This window comes from Ranitomeya variabilis, chromosome 1 (genome assembly GCF_051348905.1).
Source record: "Ranitomeya variabilis isolate aRanVar5 chromosome 1, aRanVar5.hap1, whole genome shotgun sequence".
In the NCBI taxonomy this organism is placed as follows: domain Eukaryota; kingdom Metazoa; phylum Chordata; class Amphibia; order Anura; family Dendrobatidae; genus Ranitomeya; species Ranitomeya variabilis.
This window is the reverse complement of record NC_135232.1, coordinates 724116892-724134164: the sequence shown is the minus strand read 5'-3', so window position 1 is coordinate 724134164 and position 17273 is coordinate 724116892. Positions and strand designations below refer to the sequence as shown.

At 44.1% G+C, this 17273-nt stretch overlaps 1 protein-coding gene across 2 annotated transcripts in view; it reads left to right on the top strand.

The window, feature by feature from the left end:
• The window catches only part of TRIP11 (thyroid hormone receptor interactor 11), an 87670-nt gene extending 72478 nt beyond the window's left edge, over positions 1-15192 (top strand). For both annotated transcript variants that reach the window (XM_077267829.1, XM_077267840.1), the window contains exons 17-21: positions 8973-9054; positions 9834-9948; positions 10022-10147; positions 10225-10363; positions 13498-15192. In XM_077267829.1, the coding sequence (XP_077123944.1) occupies positions 8973-9054; positions 9834-9948; positions 10022-10147; positions 10225-10363; positions 13498-13709 (674 nt within the window). In that variant the 3' untranslated portion in view covers positions 13710-15192. The remainder of the gene's footprint in view (positions 1-8972; positions 9055-9833; positions 9949-10021; positions 10148-10224; positions 10364-13497) is intronic.
• Positions 15193-17273: the final 2081 nt, after the last annotated feature.

Here is a 17273-nt window from a genome sequence, read left to right as displayed (position 1 = left end):
TTGGCTTTTTTCTCGGCATAGTGCCATAAGCTACAGAAATCAGGACACCATGTCACCCGTCTTGTAGAAATTGTAAAAACGGCGCCAACTTCACCCATAGTTGTGTCAGGTAGTGCAGATAAGTCATTGGGACAACCCTCGAAGATAAAACCTGCTGAATAAAGTTCAGTTTCACCTATGTCTCCACTTATCATGGGCAGTATCTGGCATCAGATCAGCACCAGACAAAACGTGGGTATGAAGTATATGGGGCTGCTTTACAGATCTGCCCAAATTTCACAAGTTGTGGAATGACGGTCAGTCTAGCGGGCGGTCCCGACATGCCAGATTATTGGAATCGTTCCATTGATTACAAGACCTCACGTGAGGATTCTTTTTCTAACCTGCCAAATTCTCATTCTGATTTGGCAGAGAAAGAGTTACTTCCTGTTATAGACGCTGCAAAAAAAAAAAATTTTTTTTTGTTGAAATTGTTCCCAATTGCATTCTCAGCCGCAGCCAAATCTCATGAAGGATTTCTTTATGGAGGTGCTGGCAGACAGATGGGTTCACACCGAGACCCGGCTTTGCCAGTCACATTTTCCTAAATTGCCTTAAATGGTTAACAAATTGATCCTCACCGTTCCCTATCTGGCTGTTTCCAAGCCCAGATTCCCAAGCCCAGACCTCGGCCCTAGCCAAGACATATTTTTTTCTTTTTCATTATTTCTTGAGTGTAAAACTCAAACGCTCTTATATCTGATGCCGGCACCCAACCTTGATCCTAGTGGATAAAGAACAGACTGTAAGGGGGGCATGGATGACCAGTGACTGGCGCAGCAATACAGGAATAATGCCTTTTTTCCCCGTATGAGTTGACAATCTCAGTCTATCCCTGAATTGCTCAATCATCCGTGATCCTCCTGTGTTTCTGTTCACATTCCAAGGTCCCTGGTGATCTAGGGCCATTAGTGGGTTCTCAGTAACATCATTGTGGTCTAGGACAAAGAAGGCGTTACTGACTGGGTCCCTAGCATTCTAGGGTACTTAATTGGTTTATAGTAACTTTGCTTGAGTCTAGGACATGGAAGGGGTTATTCCCAGGGTCATTGGTGGTCTAGGTTAGCTGGTGTGGGATTGTAATAACATCCTTGGGGACTAGGACACAGAAGGGCATAGTGAAATGGTCCCTGGTGGTTTAGGGTACTTAATGGATTTATAAGTAACATTGTTGGGTTCTAGGACAATATAATCATAAAGGAAAAATACATATAAGGGAAATCAAACCGTGTAACATATAAATCCCCTTTAAAAATATAATTTTTATTAATTAAATAGTTAAAAATACCACTTCCCAGTGAGAACGGAAAAATTTATATAAATATAAAGGGATATATATAGGTGCACCTACCCTATTAGATATCCCTGCACTGGCCTGCTGCCCCTACCTATCAGTGGAGGTTGGCACCCTGATAGTGTATTTGGCGCCCCCACTCCGCGACGGCTACCCCTGCTGGCCCTAAAAATTACCTTGCCAACTACAGGGGAGAAAACAATAAGCAAATTAAAGAGATGAAGGAAGAGCAGGCAGGCGGAACTATGGTGCACACTATATAGATATAACCCAACTCCCTACTTATGGTCTCCTCAAGGACAAAGTGCTAGAGGCATATAGCAAAAATAGCTAGTCAATGTTGTGTACAATTGTCCTTGTATATACTAACAAAAAATACACTTCTATGTATCAATAATGAGACCTTTAGTAGGAAGGGGAACACAAATACAAATGACTTGGTTCAGTCCAGATGCAGGACTAAGCATAACTACACTGTCTGGTAAGGAAAGCATATGATTCCCAACATTGCAAATAGAGTACATATAGCCAGCCGGCAATATACAGGTAGTGTTTGTTAATAAACCATGTAGTAGCGCTGCATATAGAGTCACATACAAGTACCAATAACCAGTATACAGTGTTTATGTTTATGCAGTATGCTAGACCGAGAAAATATTCAAATACTAGCATAGACAGCCAGTGAAAGAGATATTCTCCCTTAAGGAGACACTTAGCTGTAGGTATAACGCCCCGACGCGTTTCCCCGTCATACGGTTCCTCAGGGGGCAGACACAGATAGAATAAACCGAAAGTCAGCGATGCAGGTGCCCTGATGTCGGGACAGACCTGTTTAGATCCCCGGGGATGGGACTTATGTAGTAGAGTGCAATCCTGCTAACAAATCGGCAGGGCGCCCTAAGCCCCTCCCCTCCGCATATTTCCAGACAGACCGGGTATAGCACAGCACAACATGTGTAGAAGAGATACCGATATCCATATCAGCCCAGGGCTCCCACCCCTTAGCCTAAGTAAACAGATAGCGCAACCAGAAAATAGATTTACATACCGCACAGTACATCCACACCACCAATAGATTCCAAGCCGCATGGTGTATGGTGGATGCCGCCATCAACGATACAGGAGCGCTGAACTGCGCATGCGCACAGTCCAAATGCCTAGGAGGCGGCGCCAGTGCGCTCCATGTAAATGGAGTACAAACACTAGAGCACCGCTCGCACTCGGCGCCGCCATGTTTGATGTGTTGGAAACGACCAGCGCAGGCGCCTGATGATAGTGGGATAGTTAAAGCGGCATCAAAATATTACATAAAAGTAATATAGCAGTAAGCGCGTCATCCATCACCAAGAGGATCAGTGCTAAAAAATGAAATAACAAGTACTGTAACAAGTAATAGAGATGCAGTTTTGATATGATGACAAAGATGTCTGTGCAGTAAAGATGATAGGGAGTGAAAATATAATAATCAATATCGGTCACAGTCGACCTCCACATAGAGTCCGTGGAGAAATGGCAAGGCGGTCCAAAATCAAGTACCTTAGTGGACCAATGCTGGGCAAGACAGTTTGAAAAAACACAGTAAATAAGTATATATTAGAAACAAATAAATCTATTATATTAAAGAAAGCACGTGTAAGTAAGGGATTCATTCAATCCTCCCGGCGCCATGGATTGCATACGAAAAATCCACTCTGTTTCTCGTTTGAGGAGGGCTTGATCAAAATCACCTCCTCGTATCTTAGGTTTCAACAGATCAATCATGCATAGAGTAATCCCCTCCAAGGCACCCCCATGTACTCTATTCATATGGCGGGCAACCGGGGTATCCCTATTGTGCCTGATATCTCCAAGATGCTCCCCAAATCTCGTCCTTAGTTCTCTTTTAGTTTTGCCAATGTAGTCAAGGGGACAGGGGCAAGTGATCTTATATATTACCCCTGTAGATTTACAATTGCCAAACTCTCTGATGTCAAAACATCTACCATTGGCCGCACTCATGAATTGTTTAGTCTGCCTGACATACTGGCATTTAGAACAGCTCCCGCATCTGAAGAAACCCAATGGTCTCCTCTCAAGCCACGTACCTGATGTCTGTGGCTTTAGGTACAAACTATGTACTAGCCGATCCCCAATAGATCTCCCCCTTCTGTAGGTGATGCTAGGTGCCGGGGATATAAACTCCTTTAGGTTAGGGTCAGCTTGGAGTACACCCCAATGTCTTCTAATGATCTGGTATATTTTATCGGACTGGTTATCAAAAGTCCCTATCAATCTAACCAGATCAGGAGTGCCTCCCAGTCTCTCCCGAGTTCTTAGTAAAGTTGACCTGTCACTCTCAAGTGCCTCCTTGTAGGATTTAGTGAGTACCTCCGAGGGATAACCCCTCTCCCTAAATCTCCGGTGTAATTCCCCAGCCTGATATTTAAATGTGTCCACCTCGGAGCAGTTCCTGCGGATGCGCAGGAACTGCCCCTTCGGTATACCTCGCTTGAGGGGGGTGGGGTGATGGCTTTGCCATTGCAGGAGACTGTTTGTGGCAGTCGGTTTACGATAGGTGCTAGTACTTAAGCCCCCATCGCTGTTTTTTGAGATTGTGAGGTCCAGGAAGGCAATAGTATGTTCCTGGAATTCAGATGTAAATCTCATTCCGATTTGGTTGATATTGATCTCTCTCACAAACCTCTCAAAGTCAGCCCCTGGGCCAGACCAAAGCACGAATATATCGTCGATGTATCTGGCCCAGAGGCCGATGTGGGGCTGCCACCACCTATCCTCCTCCGGAAAAATAAAGGTTTCCTCCCACCAGCCCAGGAACAGATTAGCGTACGTGGGGGCACAAGGGCTCCCCATCGCTGTGCCCCTGAGCTGGTGGAAGTACTTACCATTAAATATAAAGAAATTCCGGGTAAGAGTAAACAAAAGAAGCTGTTTAACAAAATTGTTATGTTCGGCACATTCAATGGCTCGTGTTCTCAAATAGTGGTCAACTGCCCTCATACCGATATCATGGGGGATGCTGCTGTACAGCGCTTCCACATCAATGGAAGCTAGGATCATCTGAGGTTCCACAACGACATCCTCCAGCATCCCCAAAAGGTGCATCGTGTCCCTCACATATGAGGGAAGTGATAACACAAAAGGCCTCAGGATCTGGTCTATATATATACCAATGTTTTGAGATATTGAATCGATCCCTGCCACAATTGGGCGGCCTCTTAATGGGTCAAAACCCTTATGCACCTTCGGGAGGGCATAGAAAGTAGGTACAGTTGGTGAGGTGGGAGCAAGAAAGGAAAATTCATTTTTGGATATTAGCCTACTGGCCAGAGCCTTATCCAAGAGAGCCATCAATTCATTAGAATAGTTTTTTGTAGGATCCCCTGATAGAATTTCATAGGTGTGACGGTCATTGAGGAGCAAACCACACATTTGCAGATATTTAGGATGGTCAAGAATGACAAGATTTCCACCTTTATCCGACGATTTAAAGATAAGGTTGGTGTTCTTTTCAAGCCTCTGTAAAGCTATGGACTCATTTGCTGCCAAATTACATTCGCTACCTATATAGCTGTTAGAAATCTTGCATAGATCTGCCTCAACTAGCTTGACAAAAATGTCGACACTGGTGACATCGTTAATCGGTGGCATCTTTTTACTCCTCTTTCTTAAAGAAGTGAAAGGTCCTTCACCCCTCCCTCTCTCGTTCTCATGTAGGAGGCCAACTAGGGCATTGTACCCTTCAAGATCTTCCTCACTCAGACCCAATTCTCTACATTTCTCCCAATCATTTTTCTGGAAGAACAGTTTCCACTTGAGATTACGGCCAAAAAGATTTATATCCTTGACCCAATTAAAGCAATTATACTTATTGGTAGGAACAAAATTAAGACCCCTCTGCAGCACAGCGTATTCTTCCTTGGAGAATACAAACGATGTCAAGTTAATAATCTGGCCTTGTACTATTGAGGCCGCCTCCTCAGATCGTACTTTAATGATTGTCTGTTGTCTAAAAAAGACGGTGTTGTAAATGATGAGGAGGAGGACGCCTGAGATGTAGGGCCTGAACCACCTAGAGGTCCCCTTGTGCCCCTTCCTCCTCTCCCCCTTCCCTTCTGTCTGTATTGGCTCTTGGTAGAACGCCATTGATAAAAAGGGGCGACACCCTTTTCTGACCGCTCTGTATCTGATGTATCAATATCAGAAGAGGAGACGTCCCCGGTATTCTGGGACTGATAATCGTAGGCCTTGTTGTCCTTAAATTCGTTCAGATCTCTGGTAAACTGCGAGTGTTTCCTATCCTTTAGCCTATTTTGAAATTTCTCTATGGATGTTTGCAGAAAATTCTCCCTCCTTGTATATTCAGGGTCAGTTTTTTGTTTCTGGGCCTGTTCAATCAAAAGATTCAATTTAGTGGTTGACTCTTCAAATAGTCTCTTTTCCTCTATAAGCAATATCTGCATAAAACGAATAGAGGAGTCGATAGACTCCTTAGTCCAAGCTGCCAATACAGTGGGATTTGTGGTTCGAGGAGAAGGCCTGATCGGGATGCGCAGTCCCTTAGGCACAATCCATAAGTAGGGAGTTGGGTTATATCTATATAGTGTGCACCATAGTTCCGCCTGCCTGCTCTTCCTTCATCTCTTTAATTTGCTTATTGTTTTCTCCCCTGTAGTTGGCAAGGTAATTTTTAGGGCCAGCAGGGGTAGCCGTCGCGGAGTGGGGGCGCCAAATACACTATCAGGGTGCCAACCTCCACTGATAGGTAGGGGCAGCAGGCCAGTGCAGGGATATCTAATAGGGTAGGTGCACCTATATATATCCCTTTATATTTATATAAATTTTTCCGTTCTCACTGGGAAGTGGTATTTTTAACTATTTAATTAATAAAAATTATATTTTTAAAGGGGATTTATATGTTACATGGGTTCTAGGACAACGAAGGGGTTATTGCTGGTGGTCTAGGGTGGTTAGTGTGGGATCTTAGTAACAACCTTGGAGTTTAGGACACAGAAGAAAGTTATCTGTATCCCTGGTGATTTGGGACAGAATAAGGGTCCAGTAAGATCATCCTTGATGATCGAGGAAAGTTAAGAGGTTACTGTCAGCATGCATGGTAAGACATGTTGTCACAGGGTTTGTTTGGCAATTATATATATGTACGGTAATTGTTTTGGTGATGAATCAACAGCAAGTGGAACACGATTGTGAAGTTGAACGAAATTTATTGGTTATTTTAAATTTTTGTGGAAATTCAAAAACTGAAAAGTGGTGCATGCAGTATTATTCGGCCCCTTTAACTTAATACTTTGTTGCGCCACCTTTTACTGCGATTACAGCTGCAAGTCACTTGGGGTATGTCGCTGTCGGTTTTGTACATCGAGAGACTGAAATTCTTGCCCTTTCTTCCTTGGCAAACAGCTCGAGCTCAGTGAGGTTTGATGGAGATCGTTTGTGAACAGCAGTTTTCAGCTCTTTCCACAGATTCTCAATTGGATTGAGGTCTGGACTCTGACTTGGCCATTCTAACACCTGGATACATTTATTTGTGAACCATTCCATTGTAGATTTTGCTTTGTTTGGGATCATTGTCGGAAGACAAATCTCCATCCCAGTCTCAGGTCTTTTGCAGACTCAAACAGGTTTTCTTCAAGAATGGTCCTGTATTTGGCTCCATCCATCTTCCCATGAATTTTAACCATCTTCCCTGTCCCTGCTGAAGAAAAGCAGGCCCAAACCATGATGCTGCCATCACCATGTTTGACAGTGGGGATGGTGTGTTCAGGGCAATGAGCTGTGTTGCCTTTACGCCAAACATATCGTTTGGCATTGTTGCCAAAAAGTTCGATTTTGGTTTCATCTGACCAGAGCACCTTCTTCCACATGTTTGGTGTGTCTCCCAGGTGGCTGGTTGCAAACTGTAAACAACACTTTTTATGGATATCTTTGAGAAATTGCTTTCTTCTTGCCACTCTTCCATAAAGGCCAGATTTGTGCAGTGTACGACTGATTGTTGTCCTATGGACAGACTGTCCCACCTCAGCTGTAGATCTCTGCAGTTCATCCATAGTGATCATGGGCCTCTTGGCTGCATCTCTGATCAGTCTTCTTGTTTGAGATGAAAGTTTAGAGGGACGGACGGGTCTTGGTATAATTGCAGTGGTATGATACTCCTTCCATTTTAATATGATCGCTTGCACAGTGCTCCTTGGGATGTTTAAAATTTTGGAAATCATTTTGTATCCAAATCCGGCTTTAAACTTCTCCACAATAGTGTCACAGACCTGCCTGTTGTGTTCTTTGGTCTTCATGATGCTCTCTGTGCTTCAAACAGAACCCTGAGACTATCACAGAGCAGGTGCATTTATACGGAGACTTGATTACACACAGGTGGATTATATTTATCATCATTAGGCATTTAGGACAACATTGGATCATTCAGAGATCCACAATGAACTTCTGGAGTGAGTTTGCTGCACTGAAAGTAAAGGGGCCGAATAATGTTCCACGCCCCACTTTTCAGTTTTTGAATTTCCCAAAAAATTTGAAATAACCAATAAATTTCGTTCAACTTCGCAATTGTGTTCCACTTGTTGTTGATTCTTCACCAAAAACTTACGTTTGGTGTCTTTGTTTGAAGCATGATATGTGGGAAAAGGTTGAAAAGTTCCAGAGAGCCGAATACTTTCGCAAGGTGCTGTATCTACAAAATGCTCAAAATCTGTTAACATAAAATTAGCAATACTCTCCAATCCCTGCCGCTGCTCTGACTCTGATCAGTCCTTTGCTGGTCTGTATGTCATTCTGCAGTGATGGCATCCTGACATCGGGGCTTGTACTGCTACCTAGTACAGGTCAGTCGCTAGGAAATGGTCAGGGGAGTATATACATTTTTTGTTCGGTTTTTTTTTACCCATTTTGATTGTTTTGCAAAACACTTGGTCTCACAAGACGTCACCTTGAATGTTTGCAGTGGTGTAGGACAGAGAGGGGTAAATCCCTGGGGTGTGACATTCGTGAACAGGTTGTAACACTGTTCAGTTTCCCGTTTCCTCACTGCAGCGATTAGTTCAGAGAAGGAAGTACAGCCGCACAGTATTTGCTATGATCGAGCAGGGTGATTCTTAAACCCTCTACCCAGTCTCTAATACAGAATTTCAGGGGGGAGGATAGGGGCTCTTTATGCTGCGCCACCCACTGAGTCCACCTCATTTTGTATGTTAACCTCAGTGGTCAGCAACTTCCAAGGTATTTTGAAACTACAACTCCCAACAAGCCCTGACAGCTGATGATCCCTTGTGCTAGGGGCATAGTGTGTTTTGGCTCCCCTGTCATACTGCTAGGGCTGAAAGGTTCAGATGCCGATATCTACATACCATATATGGAGCTGCCGACGCTGCGGGTGGAGAATCCACGGGGGAATATTTAAGGTCGTTTACTAATCGGAGGAATAACATTCCCAGTCTTGAGAGAAATCAGGAAAAACACTGTAGCCCCCTCTCCCTGGGAAAAGGCAAATATTCTCGGATCTGCGCCATAATATCTTGTGAAAACAAAAATATAAAAAGCTGCTCTGGGATGGGGGAGGGGAGTCGCCCATGCACTGTGCCATTATAACTGTATAATACTTGTGTTTCACCAGGTGACCTGAAGCAGGAGATGCTGGAAGATGCACAGAATAAACTGATGAACCTGCTGAACAGCACAGAGGGGAAAGTGGACAAGTGAGTGCGTTCTGGCTACAGCGGCGCCTGTCATGGCGGCTATGGACTTTTGACAGCAGTGGGTGACGGGGACACTTGGCTCCTGCGATCGTCATGGCGGCCAGTCCTGCCATCCTTCAAATTTGTCTGACCCTGCAGTGCATTCAGTTGCACCATCCTTGGAGATGTTGGTCTTGTTTCGTCAATTCAAAATGTTGCTGCAGCTTTGTATGTGACTGGAGAATAAGACATGATGTAATAACAGATAGTTATGTGAATGTACTGGTAACGCATGTTCACACGTCCGCTGGGTGCTTGTCCCTGTCGTTCTCTTCAGTAGATTTCATGCCTTTATCTCTGAGGTCAGAGAAATAATAGACAGAACTCAGGAATTGCACTGTTACTTCCACATGTGGAATGCAGGGATATTGTAAACTGCAGGAAAAAGTGTGAGAGACACAGGTCCGCTTATGTAATGTGGGAGTTTGGTCCAGTTTATCTATTCCGGAGGTCTCATTCATGTTATCTAATTCTGGGGGTCAGGCTCTGATTATCTAATCCAGGGAGTCCGGTCCAGTTTATCTAATTATGGTGGTCGGGTTTGTCATCCGTATAGTAAATTGTCCTGTAATAGGGCCACTGCAGTTCTCCAGATGGGGTGCGTGTTTCTATGATAAACCGTCTAGTTAACCCCCCACCCCTGGGATCTGATCCAGCAGAGCATGTGCTGTAATATGACATAGGCAGACGCCCTCGCCTGCAGCGGATCCTATATGTACAAATGTCGTCTCTTCCCGCAGGGTGTTAATGAGGAATCTATTTGTTGGCCATTTCCACACCCCAAAAAATAAGCGTCAAGAGGTTTTGCGGTTGATGGGGAGCATCCTTGGACTGAAGAAGACTGAGATGGATGAAGTAAGTGGCTGTGGGTTTAGGATAACTTCTGTAAATGTCTCTTTCTACCACTAACCGTCCAATTTTCCCACAGCTTTTGGTGGAGGAGAGTCGCGGTGTGACCCGATGGGTGACAGGATGGCTTGGAGGAGGCACCACTCACGCCAAGAGTGTCCCCAGCACCCCACAAAGACCCAACCATCAGTCCCTATTTAATAGTGTAAGTGCAAGTCTTCATCCATTTTGTAATTCTTTATCCGGAATTTTGATGTTTATATTGTCTTTGTGTCTTTTCAGTCCTTCTCTGAGCTGTTTGTCAAGTTTCTGGAGACAGAATCCCTACCGAAGCTGCCCCCGCTAAAGCTGACAATGCAAGACATGGTGCCACTGGGTGCAGCCGCTAGCAGGAGTCAGAGCACCACTACATCTGCTCCAGGTACTGTGTGTATATAATGATCCTGCCATTTTCCAGAGCGCCCCCAGCACAGTGCAGTCACTACGTCCACTCCAGGTACTGTGTATATATGGTGATCCTGCCATATACCAGAGCGCCCCCAGCACAGTGTAGTCACTACGTCCACTCCAGGTACTGTGTATATATGGTGATCCTGCCATATACCAGAGCGCCCCCAGCACAGTGCAGTCACTACGTCCACTCCAGGTACTGTGTATATATGGTGATCCTGCTTACACCAGAGCGCCCCCAGCACAGTGCAGTCACTATGTCCACTCCAGGTACTGTGTATATATGGTGATCCTGCCATATACCAGAGCGCCCCCAGCACAGTGCAGTCACTACGTCCACTCCAGGTACTGTGTGTTCTGAGGCAGTGACTGGTATTATATGCGAGGGACATTATGTATCCCTCAGGATGCGCATAGAAGCGTATTAAGGCCGCTGGAGTGCATTTCTGTCACAGGTATAGCTGTGGTTGCAATGCACAATAAAAGTGTGTGTGGTCTTGGACAAGCCAGTTGCCCAAGGCAGATTTACGAAAACCCTGCATTTTTGGCGCAAACTACAGGATGGTTGTGGGGCGCTCCTCCAGTCTGGTCTTACAAGTTGCCCATGGCCACAGATTCCAGTTAAAAACTTTGCAGTAAGGGGTTTGGGTGTGTCAGTGTTTCTTTGCAAATGGCAGAGCAGATGGCTCTGCAACAGCCGGCTTGTGTGAGGTAACACAGAGCCAAGAGCATCGAATGCCTGGCATCCCTCAGCGTGACACTGTGGTGCAGTTGCTCTCAGCAATCGGTCTGGGTACGGCTGTTTTGACGCCCTGGCTGTCCGGAGGATGCCATGTGCGGTTCATTTTGTGAGTTTTTGGACATTAAATACGTTTGCTTTGAACTTTCCTGAGTTCCTGCCTCATTACTGCATGGTGTGAACACCACTGCACTACAGTGTATATAATGATCCTACCATATACCAGAGCGCTCCCAGCACGGTGCAGCCGGCAGACAGTATGTTGCCCTGATCTTCCATCATCACAGGTAGACATGGTATTATCTACTGCTGTCGTATATGATTTGATTGATGGATCCAACCAATGTCAAGTGAACACTTTTGATATGAAGCAGGCGCCCTTCACCTCGGTAATTACTTGCAGAGTTGTAGGATATGATCTTCTCTGGAGAGAAAATACTAGATATGTGATGTTGGGGAGAATCTTTAGGGGTTAGCGCTTTAAATTCGGATACATGTAAGGGAGTTCAGAGCTGTCATTTATGGGAGTGGAGGGCATCCAGTCTGCATTAGGTCTAGGAGCAGGAGCTCTACCACGTTTTTGTTCATGTCCAGAGGCTGAAATGTTGTTCGGAGCTTTCCGTTATACAGTGATTCCATTTAATTTACAGTATTGTTCAAAATACTAGCTGTCCAATATGACTAACCAGATTAATCAGTTTTGGTATAAATTTTATTACCACATGTTACACAATTTACCAGTTGGTGCAGCAGATTCTAAGAAAACCACCAGACTCCACATTCATGATCTGCAGGTTTCTGAGTCTGTGTATTCGAATAATGAATTGAAAGTCGGTGTGTTCACAATAATAGCAGTGAGGAGATCAATTAGTGCGGTCAATCATTCTGTGAGGAACCAGGTGTGAATCAGGTGGCCCTTATCATAGGGTTAAGCCAGGACATGTTGTACATGCATTTCTCCTTGAAAGCCTGAGAAATATGGGTCGTTCCAGACATTGTACAGAAGAACAGCGTACTTTGGTTAAAAACTTGGAAAGGGTAAAACTTGTAAAGAAGTGCAGACAATGATCGGCTGTTCAGCTAAAGTCATCTCCAATGCTTTACAATGGAAAGCCAAACCAGAGAGACGTGGAAGAAAATGGAGACGACCATTCTAATGGATGGAAGAATAGCCAGAATGGCTAAGGCTCAGCCAATGATCGGCTCCAGGATGATCACAGACCGTCTCATGTAACCTGTGAGGCCTGGGACAGTTAGAAGATGCCTGTGTGACGCTAATCTCTTAGTAAAAAGTCCCTGCAAAGTCCCACTGTTATAAAAAAGACGTGTACTGAAGCGGATACAATCTGCCAAAAGAACACATCAACTGGCCTGAAGAGAAATGGAGAAATATTTTATGGACTGATGGAAGTAAAATTGTTCTTTTTGGGTCCAATGGCCACAGACAGTTCATCAGACGACCCCCAGACTCTGCATTCAGCCACTGTACACTGCAGACAGTGAAGCATGGTGGTGCCAGCATCATCATATGGACATGTTTCTCTTACTATGGTGCCGGTTGTATTTACCGCACACCAGGGACCATGGACCAGTTTGCATATATTACAATACTTGAAGAGGTCATGTTGCCTTATGCTGAGGAGTATATGCCCTTCAAATGGGTTTTTCATCAAGACAATGATCCTAAACACAGCAGTAAACGAGCAAAATCTGGGGTCCAGTCCAACAAAATTGGGGTTATGGAGCGGCCAGCCCAATCCCCGGACCTTAATCCGATGGGACACTTGTGGGGTGACAGAAAAAATACCGTTTCTGAGGCCAAGCCAACAAATGCCAAAAAATTGTGGGATGTCGTCCAAGCGTCCTGGGCTGGAATAACAGGTGACAGGCCAGAAGTTGGTGACTCTGTGCAACATACATGTGACGTAGATCTAAAAAACTGTAACAACTAAATATTAGGTCAGTGATTTACAGGAATGAGAAATACACTCAAAAGAAAGTATATATTGTGAGTTTGTAAAGACAAATGCGGACACCTCTAATTTTTTTTTTTTTTTTTGAACAGCACAATGTTCATTTTTTGTTTTCTGTAAAGTAGATAATTTTTAACTACATTTCTCCATGTATTGATTTAGAAAACAGTCTGCAATGTTCCCAATGCTGGAAGTAAAAACTAGTATAAAGATTTTGTGATTAACTCATGTTTTTGAACACACTGCTATTATTTTGAACACTACTGTATATAGGACTGCACCTGGCATGAGATACAAAGGTCTGTGCATCTTGTGATTAAACCATGTAGTTTTTTCCAGGTGACGAGGCTTGTTATTTTTTTACCCCTTTCCTCTATTCACTTTTTTCTGTAGGATCTGGGACGAATCGAAGTCAGGAGTCCAATCCTTTCTTGGCCCCCCGCTCTGCTGCAGTTCCCCTCATCGCCACCTCTTCGCTAGGATCGGGCTCGTCGGGGCACCTCCTTATGAAGCCGATATCAGAAGCACTACCGACATTCACGCCCCTGCCCATCTCCTCCGATGCCAGTGCCGGGGCTGTGTTGAAGGACCTCTTAAAGCAATAAACTGGTCTGTAGCGGGGACTTCGGAGCATGTAGCACTTTATATATATAAAAAAAAACACTATTGTATATAAGAAAAGCCAAAGAGGCCTTCACTGTATAATACCAAGACTTTATATTTAAGGAAAACTTGGCCCGCAGCGTCCTGGACATGTCTGGCGCTCAGTGCCCGGTGGTGTCATGTGATTTACCATTGCACACTTGACTCCAGGGTAATGGTAAATTCAGTATGGTTAATTGGTTGTAAGTAACCAGTCACAACATAAAGAGACAGGCCACAGGCGTCCATGTGAGAAAATGACCCGATATGGCACGATTTCTGTAAGGGAATGTGGTTATACAATTGCAAAGAAAATATGCTTCCACTGAGATGATTCCACTCAGCTGAAACATGGCACCCGTCGGCTCGTCATGTCACATGGGCTGTAATTTACAGCCAGCGCCAAATTTATGCAGCGTCACATGACCCTTGTAAAGGGTTCAGAATAACGTTTCTGCCAAAGTACCTGCAGTGTTATTACCCCGCTCGCCAGCAGTAAACATTCTCTTGGCGATATAGTTTTTATGTCCCTTTTATTTTTTTTTCATATGTGGAGAAAGCTTAAACTTAATTGCAAAAGGAAGAAGAAATAAAAAGTGGAAGACTTAATAGTTCATGGATTTGACTAAATATTCAGGTTTAATGCATAAGATGGTATTAAAGGGGAACTCTATGCAAGTAGGTGCCCTATGAATGTTTACCTTCTGGGTGGTTATAGGGGCCCTCCATGTGTATCTATGGCAAGAGGTGAAGGGGCTGAGTATGACACGCAAGGAAAGCCAAAAAGTCTTGTTCCACCCCTTGTGTGCTGCAGTAGACTTCATGCTGTGTCCGTCATCTATAAAGTGTTCATTTACATCCACAGCCGATGATGATTTTCAGCAACATAGTCCCCTGCTGGATGCCATCTTTTCCCTCCTATTCTCCTATTATGTCTCTGCTTCATTGCTGTTTAATAGTACAGAGTTTGAGATCAGATCTGTTTTTTCACTTGATTTGATTATTCGGTTTGCGCAACTTTTATCCTGTGTTTTCAGCCACTGTATGTAAAGCTTTGATGTTGCCACTCACGGACAGCAAGCAGAGGAGGGACTTGGAAAAACATTAGGAATTGAATTTTTTGTTTTGTTTTTTGCTTCATTATATACTCTTCAGTGGACGCTAAAGCTACTTTACATCATGGCACCCACAATCTGCTGTAGCGGGTGATGAAATTCCTGTAAGGATGATTTTGGTAGATAAGCCCCCCTACGTCAGTGATAATTGTACACCGGGATTACATCGTATTCCTGCGCCCCGTCCCTCCCTCACTGAGACATCAGAAGGTTTCATGCTGCGTTTTGTTACGCCTGTATATTAAGAATGTTACATGGTTCTGGATATATTGTATAATTGCTGCAGTCGTGTGAATACGATGTATAGAGAATAAATTAATGATTTCAATCATGTCCTGTGTATTTTATACAAGATCATGAACCCGAGGCAGTGGAGAAACAGTACGTAGAGGTGCGTTCAGAGGGATGGGATACACATAGGAAAAACTTAAAGCTTCTGCCATGGTCGCTAGAGGTGTAGCCCTATGTAAAACCGCAATGAGTTACAGTCAAATCGTCCCTTCTTCCCAAATAAAAAGTTCAGTAAATCCTCACCCACAAAAGTACGATCGTTTAAAAGAAAATCAATTAGCCCATGTGTTGGAAAAAAAAACCAAAACTCTACACTTATAGCATTTTTTTGGTAACTGCTCAACCTCAAAAAGAGGCAATAAAATGGATTGAAATAGTGAAAACACCCTGAAATGGTACGAGTAAAAACTAAAGCTGTAAACACTAAAAAAAATCTAATCATACAATAGTCTTAGTAAAAACAAAAAAATTGACTGAATTTGTTTGTTTTTTCACCAAACCTGAAATTTTTCAGTACATTATGTGGTAAAATTAATGGTGTGGTTTAAAGTTGCAACTAGTTTCACAACAAATAAGCCTCGTACGGCTATGTCAGCAGAAGGAAAAAAGTTATGGCTCTTGGAAGAAGAGGACAATAAAGCACAAAATGAAAATTGAGCCAGTTAATATATTTTTAAGATGTAAAATTATTCTTCTTATACATTTTAATAGCGCCATTTATTTCATGGCGCTTTACATGTGAAACGGGCAAATATAGACAAGTACAATAAACATGAGTAAAACAAGGCACACACAAGTACAGGAGGAGAGAGGACCCTGCCTGCGAGGGCTCACAGTCTACAGGGGATGGGTGAGGATACTCTAGGAGAGGGTAGAGCTGGTCACGCTGCGGTTCAGTAGACTGGGGATCACTGCAGGTTGTAGTTTTGTCGGAAGAGGTGGGTCTTCAGGTTCTTTTTGAAGGTTTCCGTGGTAGGCGATAGTCTGATGTGTTGGAGTAGAGTGTTCCAGAGTATGGGGGAAGCACGGGAGAAGTCTTGTATGCGGTTGTGGGAAGAAGAGATAAGAGGGGAGTAGAGAAGGAGATCTTGAGAGGATCAAAGGTTGCTTGTGGGTAAGTACCGAAAGATTATGTCACAGATGAATGGAGGAGTCAGGTTGTGAATGGCTTTGTATGTCATAGTTAGGGTTTTGAACTGGAGCCTCTGGACAATAAGAAGCCAGTGAAGGGCTTGGCAGAGAGGAGAGGCTGGGGAGTAACGGGGAGACAGGTGGATTAGTTGGGCAGCAGAGTGTAGGATGGATTGGAGTGGTGCCAGAGTGCTGGAGGGGAGGCCAGAGAGTAGGAGGTTGCAGTAGTCGAGGCGGGAGATAAGGGCGTGCACTAGTGTTTATGTGGTTTCATGGTCAAGGAATGCACGGATCCAGGAAATATTTTTGAGTTTGAGCCGGCAGGAGGAGGCAAGGGCTTGGATATGTGGCTTGAAAGAGAGGGCAGGGTCGAGGATCACCCTGAGGCAACGAGCGTGTGGGACTGGGGAAAGTGAGAAGTCATTGACATTGATGGATAGGTCTGGTGGAGGCAGAGGTGTATCTAGCCTTTCCTGCACCCGGGGCAAAGGATCAGTTTGGCCCCTCCAAACCACCCCCATTTGACCCTTAACTCTATTGAAACTGCATGACCAAGCCAAGGTACATTCCTGAATCCCCATAATGTTAAAATAGATACCAATAAAAGTAAAATTAATTGAAACATCAGTAGGTTAAGTGTTTTTCAATATCCAAATTGAATCAGGAGCTCCATATAATCCTGCATAAAGGTTAATAAAGGCCCCATAAGACGCTCCATAGACACATTTTCCCAATATAGTGCTGCAGAAACGCTGATTATGGCCCCATAATATGCTCCATAGAGACATTTGCCCCGTATAGTGCTGCAGAAACGTTGATTATGGCCCCATAAGATGCTCCATAAAGATATTTGCCCCATATAGTGCTGCACAAATGTTAATAATGGCACCATAAGATGCTCCATACAGACATGTGCCCCATATAGTGTTGCACAAACGTTATGGCCCCATAAGATGCTCCATACAGACACTTGCCCCATATAGTGCTGCA